Source organism: Macadamia integrifolia, chromosome 9, assembly GCF_013358625.1.
Source record: "Macadamia integrifolia cultivar HAES 741 chromosome 9, SCU_Mint_v3, whole genome shotgun sequence".
Taxonomy (NCBI): domain Eukaryota; kingdom Viridiplantae; phylum Streptophyta; class Magnoliopsida; order Proteales; family Proteaceae; genus Macadamia; species Macadamia integrifolia.
In genome coordinates, this window is record NC_056565.1 from 9,470,282 (window position 1) to 9,489,102 (window position 18,821).

Consider the following 18,821-nt stretch of genomic DNA (forward strand, 5'->3'; position numbering starts at 1 on the left):
TTGGATGACACCTTTGATAAACTTAAGAATAATCTGCAGACATATCATATGCCAAATAGACCCTCAAACCATTCATGGGCAAGCCCATGAATTTGATAAATCTTTATCAGAATCTACACCATACCGGTTTGCGATGTGGAGAATGAAATTATCCACTCGAAAACTACATAATCAGAGTACGATAGAAGGAAAAAAAAAAAAGAGTTCTCATTTAAGATAATAATAGTACCCTAACATCGTGGGAAACTTTGTTCTATTTTCGTCAGATAGTCAAAATAGATACTTACGTCAAATCGTCAATACGATGAGATTCACCAAACACACACCATCCTCTCCCAGAAATTAAAAATAAAAAGAAGTCTCCCAGAAATTAAAAATAAAAAGAAGTCTGATGGATAAGAGGATGGAATTTGGATTCTGATTCTCGAGAGCCCAGTCAAGTGGCTGGGAACCCCGGGATGCATGCCAAGGTGTTGGGTGTGTGATCGGGGTGCTCCTAGCCGCTGGATGTGCGTTCAGCTCTCTCTCTCTCTCTTTTTTCTCACATCCAGGTTCAGACAACCAATTGATATTGATATCCGATACTGATACTGATACAGATTGGCTGGTACGCTTGAAAAGCGTGAGAAGGACGTGCAAGTGTGCAACGTGGAGGCATGTCGGAAGCAGTACGGTAGGCGAGTGCGAAGGGAATGCTGAGCTGGCTGAGAGGTTCGTTAGCGGTTAAGTTCTCAAAACGAATTTCCCGCGAACAAAAAACTGGTAGCCTTGGATCCAAACAAGAGGGTGAAAGAGCAACGTCAGCCTTTCTTCCTATTCTCTCTCTAAAACTTGCAAAACGCCTTGCCTAATTCCCCCTTTGTCTATTTTTCCTTTCTTCTCCCCTTCTCGTGTCGCTCCGATCCCAATCTGTCAGGTAATGCTCCTTCATCTCCTTTTGATTTTCCTTCCTTTCACGTTCCCTCTCCCCCTCCCCTTTCTTCTGAAGTTTTGAATCTGCATTTGTGATATTGATCGTCTTCTCCTTTCTTTTACGTTTAAAATTTTGGGTTTTCATGGTTTTTGAATTGGCTGATTGGTTGATGACATAGATAACAGTTTTGATCTATAGTTTTCTTGTTTATGGATAGAAATGGGATCAATGATTTTGATAGCAATGCATATGAATTCTAAGAAGCATTTCATGATTTAAATGTCACAATCCCTTATTGAGACAATGACTTGTAACGTGATTTTGTAGAAGCTTAGTTCTTTCAGATTGGGGAAATCTAATTGGATAACATTCCTTGGGAGCATTTGCTCGAGATGGGTTACTGAATCTCTTTTCTGGGTTTGTCGTCTCTGCAACCTGCAAAATGATGTGCTGTAGAGGTGTGGAAGAGGAAAACTACGGTCCCCCAGCTAATCAGTATACTGCCCCACCCAAGGGGGGAAATGCATACGGTATCCTATAACTGACTCCTCTTGTTTATTTCATCTGTTTTGCATCCCCTTATCTAAATCTGTGGCTCCATCATCATTTCAAAAGAGAAGGATATAGAAAATGTTTGTGATGGGTACCTTGTTCTCGAATCTGTAGATGGGTATTCATGTTTGTGGGTAATGATGAACATAAATCTGTGTCACCTACATTATTCCTTTTGTACATTTAAAAGAGTTTGCCTCCTTGCTATATAGCTCAACTCAACTCAACTCAACTCAGCTTTATCCCAAATAAATGGGGTCGACCTCCTTGCTATGTAATGAGCTGAAATAATGTTGCCCTTTGAGGAACTCGAATCATCCTTAATCAATTCAATTACAATTCTGTGTATACATACTCGGTCACAGAATCAATACTACGGTTGGACCAAGTCTATGTTCAACTTATCATAGACTCCCTTTTCCTTTTACTGACTGACCCTCTTGAGTCCTCAAACTGCACGAGAAGCCCTGTTACTCTATTAGCTAATATTATTGCAAGGTGGAGAAAAATCACAGCTATGTTTGGATGCCAGGAAAAGAAAAAAACATAATAAGACAAAAATTATGATGACACAGTGATTGATTTTTGTCTTTTTTTTTTCCTTGGCATCCAAACAATAGCCTAGTATCATGTCTTCTTTTCATCTCTCCCTCCCTGGCGTTTTATGTAAATACTTCAGTTTACTTCATGCTTATGATGCATTTTTGCCCTTGGTATATTAGGGAGTGAGAGAGACCAGCCAAGGAATTCCAATGTAGCCAAGAGTGGAGCTCCTCCAAAGATCTTACCTATTGAAACACCGGCCTTATCCTTCGATGAGCTGAAGAGATTGACAAATAATTTTGGTGAAAAGGCTTTGATTGGAGAAGGTTCCTATGGACGGGTCTTCCATGCAACCTTAAAGGATGGCCAAGCTGCTGCCATCAAGAAGCTAGATGCCAGTACTTCATCAGAGCCAGATTCTGATTTTGCAGCTCAGGTTGCTGTTGTTGCTTTTTTTTTTTTTTTTAATTATAAATTTTGGATAAAGAGAAAAGGGGAACCTATACCTTTCACAACTGAGACTTCAGTCTGACATCTTGTCTTCTCTTTCTTACAATGGATGATGCAGTTATCAATGGTTTCAAGACTTAAGCATGATCATTTTGTAGAGTTGTTGGGATACTGTTTGGAGGCAAACAATCGAATTTTGGCATATCAGTTTGCAACAATGGGTTCTTTACACGATGTTTTACATGGTATAAGTGAATTGCTTTCTTCTGAGAGTGAATGCTCATACTCCAATGCAGATATTTAAGATCATAATTGTCAAGGTGATACCTAGGCATCCAAGCACCCTTTCTGGAGGGGCACTTTGGTCTCCTAGGTGCCTTGTTGGTGCTGCCTTGACATCCAGGCACCCTCCAATGCCTTTGGTCTCTGGACGCCGTGACAACTATGCTCATATGTTGAATCCATTCAAGTTTCAGGACTTCAATGCTGAACCATGGTGTTTATCTTTTGTTCAGGGAGGAAAGGTGTACAGGGAGCTGAACCTGGTCCAGTTCTCAGCTGGAACCAAAGGGTGAAAATTGCTTCTGGTGCAGCAAAAGGTCTTGAATATCTTCATGAAAAAGTTCAACCACCTATAGTCCATCGCGATGTCAGATCCAGCAATGTTTTTCTTTTCGATGATTTCGTGTCCAAGATTGCTGATTTCAATTTAACCAACCAGTCTCCAGACACAGCAGCTCGTTTACATTCCACTCGAGTCTTGGGAACCTTTGGTTACCATGCACCAGAGTAAGTGTAACAACTTTCAAATGTGAATTTACTGTTTCTCTATTTTGGACACAAAAAATGAAAATGTTCATGAATTTCAGACCAGAACTGTTTTACTTAGCTGTAATATCATGTTTTTTTCTGCCTGTATTCTTAGGGAACAATTAAAAAACAAAATTCATGTAGAGTAGCCAAAGCTTAGGCTAGGTGAATATCAATTGGGATTTGATCTCTTTTTCTTTCTTTTCATTTTTTTGCAATGTACATTATTCTAAGAAAGAACTTGATAAACTAGAAAATTTACCCCAACAACGAATGAGAACGTAAACTTCTGTTCAGTCATGGCAGACCTTATATACTTACTTTATACTAAATTTCCTTTCTTCTGGTATGCTGTGTTGATTTATTTATTTTCTTCTATCACCATTCAGGTATGCCATGACTGGGCAATTGACTCAAAAAAGTGATGTCTACAGTTTTGGTGTTGTTCTTTTGGAGCTTCTGACAGGAAGGAAGCCAGTAGATCACACTATGCCTAAAGGACAACAGAGTCTGGTTACTTGGGTGAGTCTTATTACTACCTCAAGCTTTGTTTCAATTTCCTCATCTCCTACTTGGATCTTTAACCACATTGTACAATGTAGGCAACTCCAAGATTGAGTGAGGACAAGGTCAAGCAATGTGTGGATCCCAAGCTAAATAATGAATACCCACCTAAGGCTGTAGCTAAGGTCCTTGCCCCTTCTCTCTTGTCTATGTGCTCTGTTCTTTTGTGTTTCACTTATCACTAGCTAAATAGGTTTAGTTGCAGTATTCTCTTTCCTTTGGTTGTATTTCAATAGATAGGACAGTATGAGAATTTTTCTTTAAGTCTTATTTGTTTGAAAACAATGTGTTATATGTGTTTGTTTGTGTTTCAGTTGGCAGCAGTAGCAGCACTATGTGTTCAATATGAAGCAGACTTCCGGCCAAATATGACAATTGTTGTCAAGGCTCTTCAACCACTACTTAACTCAAAACCAGGAGGATCAGAGTCTCACATGTAACTATAATGTCTCTTTTTAAAAAGAAAAAAAAGTTGTCCCCACTATTTTACATGTAATTCATTGTCATTGAACTTTTTGAGCTCGATATTGAGATCTTGTATCAAAAAATTTTTGGGAAAGATTAGCAGCCATCCCATATGGTTCAAGATGTATATTTTAATCTATCTAAGCTAAGGTTTGACCATTTGAGAACAAAAATACTTCTGATACTTTTGGCAGACGAGATGTAGGTATGTTTGCAGTGTTCATTCAACCCAAATAAAATAGCTTTTACAGTACAGCAGAACAGTGAATGCAAGATGCAGCATGAGAAACTGAAAGGACCTGCGGATTAATGAGCATATCTAAAGATTGGGTTGTTATGGGGTATTAAAAATGAAAAAATTAGTGATGCCCCAGATCATACTTTAATGACTCTACATTGCCGTTATGGTAGAGGGTATAGGTATGATAAAGTTACTGAAAATTTGTGTCAATCAAGAATGAACTTCAGCTCATTCATGGAGCATATTGCCACCCATGAAATTGCAATCTTCCCCTGTAAATTTGATCTGTTGGTTACCAAGTTATTATTTCAACATCTCCATCCCAGATATTTTTTCCCTTTCTGTCCTAGGTTATTCCGACAACAATACCTATCGACAAATAAGCTGATTGAAGATCGAATTGGATCTTGACTGATGGTAGCCAGAGCATGGATATATCAAAAGGGCTTCCATACTTCTTGTGGGAAATGAGTTATAGCAAGATTAAATTTTGAGTTATTTCCAGTTTGGGATAACCAGGTCGAGTAGCTATTTGTAAGGTTGAATTTACTATAGTTTGAAATGAATCAGAAGGAAAAGGCCATCTAAGACCATACTTGAAAATTTCGAGTAGGCAAATGTTGATACATTAATAAAGATTTTAGAAACATCAATAAATACAAACAGCTGTTCCATATATCGAGTTACTTCCGACAAAAATACCATTGTAACTGAGGTGTTAGGATGAAAGATACAGAGAACTAAGAACAATGCGATTACCATAGCAAAGAAACACAAGCAGCACTGTTGAGGTAGACAGTGTTGGCAAAAGGGTCTTTCTAGTTGTTGCTTTGATCCTTAATTATCAAGATAAGAATATAGCAGGCTGAAGGAGGATAACCCTTTTCTAACTATTTCATGAGCAGTGAGACCTGAATGTTGTTGGCTGTTTGCTGTCTAGACTCAAAACCTATTGTCAAGAAACTGCACTGGGAGGTTAAATTTGGTTGGTTTCCACTTGGAATGAAATAATAACATTTTGGAACCTAGTAGCAGTTGAATGCATAAGGTGAAACTTCAATCTGTACTGATCTCCACTTACAACTCTGATACTCATGAATCTGCTGTGGGGATATTAAAAAGGAGGTTGAGTTAATCTAAGGTTCACAATAAGTCACTCATTTCTGATGAATCATTTTATTGAGACTCAGATAAAAAAAGCCACAAGACACAATTTTGGATCAAATCATAGGCAGAAAGGTGCTATGGACCATTTTGGATCAAATCATAGGCAGAAAGGTGCTATGGAAAACCAAGATAAATGGTTTTATTCCAGCCACAGCAATAAAGAGGGGACCAAAAAAAAAAAGTGATGAGAAACAGGTGAAGATTATATAGTATTGTTATTATAATGAAGACAGCGATTATGTATTGTGTAATCTTGTCTCTTTTCTGCATGGTGCCCTTTCAATGTTTGGCCGTCCAGCGAATGCTCGTCCTGTTGTCATATGGAATCGGAAGCCCTTCTCTAATTGGGCTGATCCGTCGGAAAGAAGACGGAACAATTTGAATCTTTTTTGTTTAAGGTATTATGTTCTGAATGCAACAGCTGCATCTTTCATGATACAATCCTAACCAGAAAAGAAGCCATAATTTGTAATCCAGTTCTATTTTAATCCCTAAAAGATATGGCAAGATATGAATGTTGGAGCTCTGTTGACAGAAAGTGATGTATCATCTACCACTGTCATCCTTATCAAAAATAGAGTTAACAAACTAAAGAAGTTGTAGTAATATATAGACCAGATACATATGGTTAATGAACCTTGTGAATTTAGCAACTTGGGCATTTAGATGAATCAATGTTGCAACTTTAAATTCAAAATTTTTTTTTTTTCTTGACATCCAAACATAGTGTTAATGAAAGAAGTGAAAATGTGAGATGTATAATTGTAAGGAATCTGCAATTCTTTATCCTTAATTAATGGCGTCAATCAATGGACGGGTGGATGGACCCCACGTCCATGACAGGTGGTCGTCCTATATGAATAAAGGAAGAAAGAGAGCATTTATTATGGTAGTGGAAAGGAAGGCTGGAAAGTGTCCTTATCATTGGGACCTTTATGTTGCAAAAAGCTTTATCCCACTTCCCAAAACCGTACTGTCTCGTTATAGGTGGACTTGTACTTCTAACTATTCCTATTAATAATATTGAAAAAATAAACCCTAAAACACAGTGTGACCCTTTACATTTATGCGAATTGATCAAAAAATATACCTTGACTTTTGGATTTCAATACAAATCAACCTATTTGAATAGGTTGAAATGAAGAGAATCAGTGGAGGCCAGAATTGATGAACACATTCTCCGACATAAAAATAATGTTTGAAGGTGTTATGGTGGAGAGGCAGATAGCCAAGGAAGAGAAAAGCCATGGAACCCACAACGAAGTTTGAGATTGAAATCGGGATTGGCCAATCCATTTGCTTTAATTTCAATTCGTAAAACTTTGATCAATTAGAGATTAAATGTGGATGAAGAAATTCTCATTCTATGAGTAAAGAGAAAATATATCCTAAATTTAATCCTAAGAAAAAAAAACTATCCACTTTCATGTGTCTAAGCCTAAACACAAAGAGGCACAAGAACACCATACCCAGCCTCATGCCTTGAAGATACCATCATACAACCTCTCGTTGATCTATATGCATGCAATAGCCATGGAAACAAGTAATCTCTCGTCCTTTTATCCTTAACCCTTTACACCTTTTTTGTGACCATCAATTTTTTTCTCTTTCTTTTTTTTTTTTTTTTTTTTTTTTTTTTTAAATAGAACACGGCCATCATTACTAGTTTATTAATATGTGTATATGACGTAAGATCATCAAAGCCTCTACTGTGACACCCGTGCCGTCAATGCAGGATTGATTACCACACTAATTTGGTGCATTATTAATGCCTTTAATTACTCGGATGGAGAGCAGTCATTGTCATATTAGGGTATTTCCCAAATTATAATTGTGAAGACCAGAGGATACTGAAAGGTCCTCTAATGGCTATGTAAAAAGGACAAGTCCAAGAAGGTCATAGTCCAACACTCCTTTTTTTTCTTTTTCTGTGTGTCACCTAGTATTGGATTCACGTCCATCAATGTGTGATTTGATTCTTGCTTTTCATGCTTGCCTTTTGATAGGGGTGGCTTAGTTTTTCTTTACCCACGGCTTAAGAAGTATTCTTTTACCTACCTCCTTCACAGGGATTCTGATCCTCATCAGAAACACTTGCGCCCATAGCCTAGGTCTTGTCCATAGTTATTTAGGCGAGTGTCATATGGTGAGACGATGATCCAATGATTCTTAGAACTTCGTTTTTCGCATCTTTTTCAAATCGTTAGATCATCACCCCGTCACGTGATGCTCGTCCAGGTAACTATGGGCTGACCTGGGCAATGGGCGCTAAGGAGAGAAGTTGAATCCGAACGTTTATCATGCATTTGATAGTCAGAAACACTCGAATACACATCTCAACACATATGTGAACACTCCAAGGGGTTTTAAGCCATCGAATGCGTGCCAGACGCCTGGCTGGAGAGGATCTTGTCTCCCTTCACCATGGGTCATGGGCGAATCGACGAGGATTAAAAAGTAAGAAGTTGTTTTTGAAATTTTCTTTTATAAGAAATAACAATAATTGTAGAAGGAATAGAGCCCCACTATAGTTAGTTAGACGTGTGTGTGAACCGGCAGCCATTGGGAACAGTGTTTCGACCCTGACAAGTGGAGAACTAATTGGATTATTGCAAGCGGAGTGAATGCATGGGGCACACTTTGGAAGCAGAAATCTCTTACCGAAACGTCTTATTGGGAATAATGCGAGAATCTTTTAATACTCGTAGTTTCATATTCGAGGTGAGTTTTTAAGAAAATTGATTGAGTTTTAACTATAGCCACTCTACAAGGTTGTATTGATTAGTTGAAAGGCTTAAAAGAAAATTGTTTGTTGATAGATGGTACTCAATTCAACGGATTGGTGCACCGTTCAAGGGAACATAACAACATTATTTGGTAGGAATTTATGATGATGCACAAGTTAAATCAACAATGGCAAGGGGATTCTTCCTTCTACATGAGTAAAGGTAACCTTTAGCCTATTTTTTTAGGACGATTGATCTCCACCTGCACCAAGAGTTTCATGAACACAGAGAAAAAATTATGCAGAGGTATTTAATTCAATCCTTAAACTTACCCATATGAATTGATCGAGTCATTAGAGTTTACCTATTAATGAATGATGTAATCAGTTTTGAGAAAAAGGTTTTGTGAACCATCAGGAGAAGGTATATTAGCACACTTTCTCTCTTTCTCTCTATCTCTTTTCTTCACAAGAAATGATCTTCATTCCCTCCCATGCATGCAACCATTTCATTACACTTAAAATTGGTACACTCTTTCGCAAAAAAAAAAAAAATGAGATGGGGAAAGTTTTTACATCTATTCATTACTCTTCTCTACCGATAATATGGCCGGGCTATCCTATCCTATCCTATCCCATGAGATGTTAGGAGACAAATGCCTCAGGATTGGACAATTCGCCTATTCATAATTCATAATTGTGGGGGTTGAAAAATTCAAGTCCCGTCAACTATTGTTCATATTCCGATAGGATCAGCAACGGATCATCAACAGTGCACAATTGCATTATTGCCACCCCCGATATTTATATTGATCGGTAGGACCATGCACAGGAGTAGCGAAATCCTATATATATATATATATATATATAATTGAATTCACTTTCTCTCCATTAACGTATATTTTATACCCCACCAATCTATTTCTCCATCACTTGATATTCTGAAGCTTTGATTAGGTTTTAAGATCGAGTTTTCTTTCATCCACAGTGAAAGAAGAATTCTTTTAACAAGCAGATTGACAATACCATAAGATTGTATTGTAGATAGGGACGAGAGTGTGACATTAGTTTGCAGTCATATGATTACATTACTAGCGGCCTTTTCTTCTTTAGAGTGAAGGATAATTTAGTCCTGAAATTTATGAATATTCAAAGAAAAAGTTTTCTGTCTTTCAAGGTTTTCCCTTCACCCATGGCTTTTTCCCTAAGGAATCTCATGTTTTTATCTGAATGAGACTCCTAAAATAGTGACCCACCATGTGATCTTATAGTTACCTTTCCTTTCTCATATTGAATCCATCAAATAATCAAAATGTATCTTTGCAAGTGTTGGTGGCATGGTAGATTCCAGGGTTTTAAAACAAGATTAATTCTGTTTCTGAATCGGTCTAATCTAAATCGACTACAATCAAAATTAGGATTGGCCTCCACCGATTTTTCAAATCTTGCTAGAATCGGAATTAGACCACCGAATCGATTCCAATTTTGATTCAAATCCATCGATTCATATTGGATTTCTCGGGTTGAGGCCGAAATCAGTTAAATTGCAAAGGTGATAGACACTAGAGTATGGACGGACGTACGTCTCATGTACAGCTATGAACTAATCACGCATGCTTCACGTACTCATCTATTGACTGACTCCATGCAATAATAGAAAAGGCAGTAGTGTGGACCCTAATCCCACATGCCTCTTCTTCTCTTCTCTTTTTTCAGCTTTTTTGGACCATTTTTTTTTGTTGGTAAGGAGCTTTTTTGGACCACCGATACTAATAGATAAGAGAATTAAGAGAACCTCGATCATTTAATTTTTGAGGTGTAACTGTGTCATTACTATTCCACCAATCCATGACTCGGATACTGGATTTTTCCTTGCCACAAATAATATCTTTTCCCTTAATTAATATCACCTTACCCCCTACTTCTTTTCTCCACACATCTATATATGACAACTAGAGGCGGACAAGTATCACACCGAAAACGGTTCTCTCTCTCTTAGACCCAAGCCCCTTTCATTTCTAGATAGGAAGTTATAGCTAGGTCGAGAAAATGGTAGACGACAGAGATGTAAGAACGCCATTAATCGATGGGCCAAAGCTCACGAACGATCTATCCGAGAGTTTCCTGAGCTCTCTCAGTGACTTGAGATGCGATTTCTTCCAGAAGTTGCCTGATAAGGTGAGGTCCGGTCTTGATCCTGAGGACCCAGATAGTACTGATCTCTCTGCAGCTAAAGGACTCATTAAAGGTCTGTTTCTCTCTCTCTCTCTCTCTCTCTCTCTCTCTCTCTCTCTCTCTCTCTCTCTCTCTTTGTATTTTATGTTTATCTGTTTCGAAATTTACCTTCCATTCTGATCATGAGGTAGTTTGTCTTTGTCCCTTAGAGAAGAAACCAGCAGGGTATCTCAATTAATTGCTTCATGTACTTGTTTCGTTGTCCATAAGTGGATCAGGAGCAAAGAAATTATACTAGTTTGAATGATCTAGAAAAGAGAAAAATTGGGGTTTTCATGTATGATTTACGGATAGAAAAATGCCGGGGTCTACCATTTGCAGCTAGTGTTTGTATGTAGGTTTTCATGCTTTTTATGATAGAAAAAGACGAAACCCTACGAAATTGAAGAACTGGAATAAGAAAAACCTGCAATAAGGACTATATTTTCTGTTTTCAGACAAGGATTTGAGCAGCTTGTTCAATATTGAAACTAACATTTTGCTTCTGGACAAACAAATGCAGAGTTTCTGACATCATAGATTCTCCTTCTTCGTTACTTTCTGGTAAAAAATTGGATTTGTATAGCTAGACTGCTGGTGGTATCCATAACCACTTATATAGCACAGAGAAACACTTGTCCTTCTTCTTCTTCAGAAACTTATACTCTTCTGTCGTCTGGAGCGCACTGCAACAGCTTCAGATAAGTCTCAACGGTAGAGGCGATGGGGCTTCTACATGAGGAATTGAAAACACGAGAGGGAGAGGGGGAGTGGGGTTTAGCTGTTTAGGATTTTTCTAACTGAGCTTGAGGCTGCACTTACTTTAGTTTTATGTAGAGATGTAGAAAGGTAGGGTTTGTGAAGAGGATCCGCTGCTGATGATAGGGGTAGTTCGAGAAGAAGAAGAAGAAGAGGCGAGTGAGTCTCTGCATGAAGTTAGGGCTAAATTTTTCCATAGATTTAGCTTTGTTTGGAAGGATAACTATGAACTCAATGATTCCTCCATTAAAAAATTCTCCAAGAACACGAGACGCTCTAAAGGTACATGCCTCGAGATTCCATTTCCCCTTCTCTTCTCTTCTCTTATGACTTCTCGTATATGGTTGCTTTCCTTTCGCCCTTTTTCAATGGCGATTCATTCGCTTTTTAGTGGTTCCAAACAGAGTTTTCTATCGTAAATATTTGGGGTGAGTCATGAGTGATAGTAAATTAAAATTTTTACGGTACAGGGTGTCTGTTGCCATGTTCGTTGATCTTTCGTCAGATTATAGAATCTGTGATAGTGGGATGATTGATGTAGTAGATTGAAACCCTGCAACATCATTAATGCATGCAATCAATGGAGGTAAACTGGAGGATGGCATGGAGATGCATCATCCAAGCCTATAGATTACAAAGTAGTGGTTCAAGTTCCAAGTCTATAGTGTGACCTGTAGAACCTTGGCGTATTCTATCAAGTCCAAAATAGTACTTATCCTTTAAAGTTTTTTTTTTTTTCTTTTCTGATAAGCACTTGTCCTTTGAAGTTGAAAAGGCTTTTTCATTTATTTTTTTTAAATTTTTTATTTACATGTCCTTTGTCGCTATGTGTACGTACGACGAATCGTCCTTTATGTGAAAAGGACAAATAATTGGAATAACGATGGAAACAAAAGTGCATCATTATTTGTCGGGCCCAGTATCCCTACATAGATCTGCCCAAAGGACTGACACGTGGCATATAGATCTGCCATGTCTACATCGTACATAGTGGTCCTTTTGAAGTACGATAGGCGTAAATTGTCCCAGAGAAATCCCTTTCGTTATAAACATGTGATAATGATCACATGGTGGCAGAGCAGCCTATGCCTCGTGATTTCCGTCTCTTTCCTGATTTTGTCTAGCTCAATCTTTCTATCCAACGGTTAAAATTATTGCATCATTCTGTCAGATGACATTATCTTGTGACCTTACAGGAAAATGTGTCCCTAATTTGTCTAGGTGGATACAGTAGATCCGAGCAGACCATTTGGATCAGAATTGGCCGATGCCAATCCGACTAAGTCGATCCCTTTCCAGGAACTAGAATTAGGGACTTGGGGCATGTTTTGCCCGTTTTCAATTAAAATCATGATTCTAAGTTTTAAATTGTGAACCTGATCTGATCAAAGCCTTAGAAATCAGTACGGGATTGGTATTTATCTTGACAGATATCGATATGAATATCAACGCCAATCTTATGAAAAAAAAAAAGAAACTATTAACACCAATACCCGTATCAAATCGGATCAGGCTGCTTTGCTCTTCAAAATATCAGTATCTTGGTTTTTGTACCATTAGTACGGTATAAATTTGGACATTCCTGCCTCATGATACATATATCTTCGTTTTTCAAACACACTTTACCCTCCCATATGGGGTTTAAGATATCAGAATCAGTATTTGGATCAGGGCCGACATTGATTCCAATATACACTGGCCCTTATCGAACATTAATACAATAACGCCCTTGATTCGTCATTAAAAAAATGTTTTTTTTTTTTTTTAACTTTATTACCATTTATTCATCGGCATGATTGAACCAATCTAGGGATACGGTTAAAAGTTAGAAACAGACAAGACCAATACTAATCCAATCTAATTCATCAAGCCATGCTCCTTAATAGAGATGTCAATTCCAAGCCCGTATCAGTAGGTTTGATTAAACTCGATACATTTATGGCTTGATCTATACTAGCCTGATTAAGAAACGTGTCGAGTATTTATAAATAGGTAGTACACGGTGCAGCCACCTAGTTTGACGGGCACCCGACCAACCTGACATATTTACAAGCCTGATTTAAACCGACTCCTTTAAGCCCAACCTAGCCCGACCCCTTTAATATTACTTGTATTTTTCTAATTTTTTTTAATACTATTTATATTTAGTGCTAAGGCTATGTGAGATCTACAATTGAGATGGTGGTAATTGTTATATGACCATTCATATTTTTTATGTATAGTTTAATTGATTTGAACTTACTAAACTTAAGTTATGTAGATAGTTTAATTGATTTGAGTTTCGTGGGTCAAAGATCGAGTACCGTAGTAATTTAGTTATCTTGCCCATCTTTGGTTTAATTAATTTTAATTATGGAATATTTTTATTTGCTATGCCCATCTTTGTCTTATTTTATTGGTATTCATTTTCATGCATATTTAAGAAACAAATTTAAAGAGGGTTTGTTTAAAGTCCATTTAAAGTTAAGTAGATCTATAGCCCGGTTAAGGCCCGATTAAAACCTGTTTATAATAGCCCGATTAAAGTCCGAAACTGATCGACCCAATTATTAATTATATAATATTTACACTAATTAAGCCCGTTTAGCTAAACGAGTATTTACAATGCAACCCTAGAAATTGATCGAGCCCGGCTAAGCCCGACCCGATGGCTTGACACCCCTACAGTCCCAATACTGAATCTATTGATACCAATTGTTACAATATTGATCGCGGGCGATATCAATACTGATCGCCATATCAATACAGATCGGTCAATACAATCGATCAATACTGGTACCTTAAACCGGGGACCTAGTGTAGATTTCTATAGACGAGATGTGACGTGATGACATGGCTTTAATGGATTAGGACAAAATCAGTGAATAACCCTAAATTAAGACTGGATTAAACAATAAATGAAGCGAAATCTACTAAAGTATCCTACCACAAAGAAGAATAAGATGAATTATATCAATGTCCATACTCTTATGTATAATATTAAAAAATATATATATATATATATATCCATCATATAAAAAAATCGAACAAATAGAGATTCCAGCTCTTTTGCTCTCAACGGTCAACATCGAAGACCAAGCCCTACATGGTCATTGAGCAACACGTCAACGCACTCTTCTCCAAAAAGGAAAGTCCACTGAAAATCAGCTACTCTGGTAGTCTGGTTGGAAAGTTAGAATTTGAGAGAAGCGCCAACAGGTACAGGGCAGAACAGAGAGGACATCCACACATTCATTCTTTCATGCCAAAAAAAAAAAACCCTACTCGTTTTCTTCATAGACGCATTAGAAAGACTTGGAATTGAAATGCAGTTAGTTCCATTTTCAATTTCTACGTGAGCTCTGGAACTAAAACAGATTTTGGTTTTGCACTTCCGATTTATTGATTGATTGATCGGTTAGATAGATCGATTGAATTCTTAGACAAAAAGAAAGATTAGTTGTGGTTGAAAGTCTGAAACTAATGGGAGAAAGTTCGGACATCAAGAAGCCATTGTTGTCGAATGATGGACAAAAGCCCGACGATAATCGTCAACCAGTGAATCGCCGGAACTCGGTGAACGCCATTATTGACAGTTTCACTGCCAATTTGCCCAACAAGCTTAGATCCGGCATTGATCCCGAGGACCCTCTCAACGTTGATTTATCTAAAGCCAAAAGCTTAAACCAGGGTAAGGTCTCTCTCTTTCTCAGCTCTTCTGCGCTTCACTCTACCATTTGGAATGTGCCTGCAACAGTTGAATATTCAATGTTTTGTACTACCATGGAAGACCATATGATTCTCTGTGGAGGAGATTAATGAATCTGCATCTTAAGATTCAGGTAATAGTGTGATATGATGAAGGTTCTGTACCCTTGTAGCTCTTCCCCTGCTTCTTCTGTGCCTAGGAGGTTCCCTAGGTTTTGTAATGCACTTGCCTTGCAGTAATGATTTCATTCATCAATTGTCGGTTTAGATGAGAATTGAGAACAGATGGAGCTACACTATAATAATGGATAGCCTTTCAAATATGTTTTTGGTCTATTGCAAAGATTTTTTTTGCATAATTCCTAATTATCAAAATCTCATAGAAGTCTCATCTCATTTTTATGTGTATTTTCTGATCCTTTCTCAGTTTAACATTTTAGCAATATCAAGATATTGAGTTGATGAAAGAATAAGAATTGTTGCGAGTTTTAATGCTCGGTAAAAACATAGCATTTGTCTAATCATAACTGTAAAAGGTCCATGGATCGTCTAATAGATATCAGGTTGTTCAAACTCAGAGCACGTTAAATTAGCAGAATTCGTAGTACTTCATGTGCAATTTGAAGTGTCGGAAGCAACTGCAGTATAACAGTTTCTAATTCTTATTTTCAATTCCTGCTGGATGCATGTCAATGGGAACGTTCAATAAGTCTAATGGAATTGGATTTGTATCAATGGAATTTCATCATCCATACATAAATAAACATGTTTTGCCTTCTACTTTTGCATTTAGTAGCATTAAAAATTAAAGTTATTTTCTCTTTCCCCCCTTCTAGTTAAATCATTACTTGTCCTCACAGTCGGAGGCACCCCAAATTTTCTCTGGTGAAATTTAATTTTGTTCGAATAATCAGGAACTAGTAAAAGATTATGTTTCGGGTGATTGAGTATATACTTAATAAAGAAAAGTATAGACTCTCATTCAATTAACACATGTTCGTGTCTTGTGTAAACATTGGCTAAATGGAGAGGTATTTCCCTTCTTTAGCTTTCGCTCAAGATCTTGTCCTGTAATTCCAACACTTCTTTGTTTCAGGGGAAAAGGAATACTATGAAAAACAATTTGCAACCCTAAAATCCTTTGAGGAAGTTGACTCTTTAGAAACAGCCAACAGCATCGACGAGTTTCAAGACCATGGACAAGAAGCCAAACATGAAAGAGCAATGAAGATATCCAATTATGCAAATATTCTTTTGCTGGCATGTAAGGTAACATAAGGATAGAGACCCTGCAAGGTTTTAAAAGTCCTGGGCTACTACTTGGATTTGTTGTTCTTTAACTCTTCACCTATGTGAACTGCAGATCTATGCTACAGTAAGGAGTGGGTCAATTGCTATTGCAGCTTCTACACTTGATTCTCTACTGGATCTTATGGCTGGTGGAATTCTTTGGTTCACACACTTGTCAATGAAAAATATAAATATCTATAAATATCCAATTGGAAAGCTGAGGGTGCAACCAGTGGGCATTATTATTTTTGCAGCTGTTATGGCTACTCTTGGTATGTCTTTCTGTAACTTGTCTATCTTCATGAAGAACATTTCTTGCTTTGGAGTTGTTCCTTAACAAAAATCAATTATTGAAATATGACAAAGCCTTTGAGCTGTATAATATTTGAAAAGAAAAATGGAAGATACTTTTTAGAGCTATTTCACAACTACTGCCACAAGTTACCTTTTAAAAATGTGTATGTTTGTATTAAGCTGGATATTGTACATACTTAAGGTTGTGCCTAGATTTATTTGAGAGGTGCACTAAGCATGTGTGTGATCAGAACTACTGTGTCTACTGTATATTTATAACACTGATTATCATTTCTTTCATAGATTGCTTGCAGATCACTAAAATTCTGAATTACTTTGTTCCTTGAAACTGTATTCCCTTCTTGTCATCTTTGCAGGCTTTCAGGTACTGGTGCAGGCTTTAGAACAACTGATAAAAAATGAACCTTCAGAAAAGATGACCTCAGAGCAGCTTGTGTGGTTGTATGCGATAATGCTTTCTGCTACCGTGATAAAGCTGGGCCTCTGGATCTATTGCAGAACCTCAGGAAACAAGATAGTCCGTGCTTATGCAAAGGTTTTCCCACTAAGCATCTAATTTTGAGCCATCTTGGTTACCTTTTTTGTGTTTCTGATTCAGTTTTGTACTTTCTTGCTGAAAATTCATAATTTCTAACTAATGCTGATGTCTAGGATCACTATTTCGATGTGGTAACAAACGTTGTTGGCTTAGTTGCTGCTGTTCTTGGTGATAAATTCTTCTGGTGGATTGACCCTACTGGTGCTATTGTTCTTGCAATTTATACAATTTCAAACTGGTCTGGGACTGTACTAGAAAATGCAGGTCTCTCTCTCTCTTATTTCAGGGTGCCACATTTTTTTTAAGTAACTTAGCCTTTCCACTACCTCTGCTGAAGTTTCTTTGAATGATATAGTATAAACACATGCAACTCAACTCAATGAACCTTATGCTAAATATTTGAAACTTCCACAAGAAGTCAGTTGCAATGTCTAAGGTTCCCTTTTGGTCTACTTTTTGGTTGCTGCTTACCCTCTTCTCTCTAATATAACTCTATCTTTTTTTAAAAAGAGGGAAAATAAAAGATAAAACATGAATGGTTTTCTCTTCTACTTATTTCCATAGTAATTTTATAAAACAAGTTTATGCTGTCAATATAAAAAATGTCAACTGTACTCCTGCTTGCCATATTTTACGATATGATCCTATCTGAACCACTAATTCAACATTTTTCTTCTTGATGCAGCTTCTCTGGTAGGGCAGTCAGCCCCACCAGAAGTCTTACAGAAATTGACATACTTGGTCATAAGGCACCATCCTAAAATCAAGCGCGTTGACACAGTTCGAGCTTACACTTTTGGTGTTCTTTATTTTGTAGAGGTCAGTTAATTTCAACTTCTACTATGTTTTTTTTTTCCCTTAACAATTACTGTTTGGCTAATTAGTGAGTCAAGGCACTATACTTTCATTTCCATACTCATCATTGCTTATAGCTAATTTCTCCATCTCGAGTATTGACTGGAAAAGTTTAAAATGAAAATCCACAGGTTGACATTGAACTTCCCGAAGATTTGCCACTGAAAGAAGCCCACGCAATTGGAGAGTCTTTGCAAATAAAGATTGAGGAGCTTCCTGAAGTTGAGCGAGCATTTGTCCACCTTGATTTTGAGTGTGATCACAAACCAGAGCACTCTATTCTTAGCAAGCTTCCTGACAGTCAGCCTTGAATTTGAACTCAATGCAAACAACATGCGCCACACACACAAACACGCCATTCTAAGTTGCTACTGTGGTTTTTTTTGTTTTTTCTCCGTAAATGGCTGTTACGAGTGAGGTTCTAGTTAAGAGGACAAGTGGGATGTATTGAGGAAACTAAAGAGGATGTCAAGCCCTCTCCAGATGGGCTGTAAGAAATTGTACTTTTGAATACAAACTTCGAATTCGTACTGTCTAATGGTGGGTGGATTGATGTTCTTTGAAGTGGAGAGATCAAGTTCAAAGTGAGAATGAAATAATGCATCAACTAATATGATTTTTGATAGTAGTATCACAATTAAGGGGCACGTTTGGTTCAATGGTAAAGTATAAATGTTGCAACCTGGTGGTCAAACGGTCGAATTGTTTCTCAAAATTCTCAAGATAAGGCTGT

At 37.4% G+C, this 18,821-nt stretch overlaps 2 protein-coding genes across 4 annotated transcripts; both read left to right on the plus strand.

Annotated features, from left to right (window-relative positions):
* Nucleotides 1–392: 392 nt before the first annotated feature.
* Nucleotides 393–4,470, plus strand: LOC122089302 (probable protein kinase At2g41970). Its single transcript, XM_042658909.1, has 8 exons — nt 393–916; nt 1,241–1,443; nt 2,188–2,444; nt 2,577–2,703; nt 2,974–3,247; nt 3,658–3,790; nt 3,871–3,957; nt 4,147–4,470. The coding sequence occupies exons 2-8, from the start codon at nt 1,356–1,358 to the stop codon at nt 4,270–4,272; spliced, it is 1,092 nt and encodes a 363-aa protein (XP_042514843.1). The 5' UTR covers nt 393–916; nt 1,241–1,355; the 3' UTR covers nt 4,273–4,470.
* Nucleotides 4,471–10,388: 5,918 nt separating this feature from the next.
* On the plus strand, nt 10,389–18,626 carry LOC122089181 (metal tolerance protein 4-like). Of its 3 annotated transcripts, none has more exons than XM_042658699.1 (7): nt 10,389–10,678; nt 16,187–16,359; nt 16,454–16,652; nt 17,052–17,230; nt 17,347–17,497; nt 17,919–18,052; nt 18,220–18,626. In XM_042658699.1, exons 1-7 carry the CDS (start codon nt 10,480–10,482, stop codon nt 18,397–18,399), a joined length of 1,215 nt encoding a protein of 404 aa, XP_042514633.1. In that variant the 5' UTR covers nt 10,389–10,479; the 3' UTR covers nt 18,400–18,626. The 3 variants fall into 3 exon arrangements, with proteins under 3 accessions (XP_042514633.1, XP_042514634.1, XP_042514632.1); XM_042658700.1 differs by lacking the exon at nt 10,389–10,678 and adding an exon at nt 10,815–11,685; XM_042658698.1 differs by lacking the exon at nt 10,389–10,678 and adding an exon at nt 13,592–15,073.
* Nucleotides 18,627–18,821: the final 195 nt, after the last annotated feature.

Excerpts from the sequence above, each read along its gene's own strand:
- LOC122089302 (XM_042658909.1), top strand. The coding sequence starts at position 1,356 with ATGATGTGCTGTAGAGGTGTGGAAGAGGAAAACTACGGTCCCCCAGCT. Across the intron at positions 2,445-2,576 it reads ATTCTGATTTTGCAGCTCAG|TTATCAATGGTTTCAAGACT; the intron begins GTTGCTGTTGTT and ends TGGATGATGCAG. Across the intron at positions 3,248-3,657 it reads TTTGGTTACCATGCACCAGA|GTATGCCATGACTGGGCAAT; the intron begins GTAAGTGTAACA and ends ATCACCATTCAG.
- LOC122089181 (XM_042658698.1), top strand. The coding sequence starts at position 14,866 with ATGGGAGAAAGTTCGGACATCAAGAAGCCATTGTTGTCGAATGATGGA. Across the intron at positions 17,231-17,346 it reads TAGTCCGTGCTTATGCAAAG|GATCACTATTTCGATGTGGT; the intron begins GTTTTCCCACTA and ends GCTGATGTCTAG. Across the intron at positions 18,053-18,219 it reads GTGTTCTTTATTTTGTAGAG|GTTGACATTGAACTTCCCGA; the intron begins GTCAGTTAATTT and ends GAAAATCCACAG.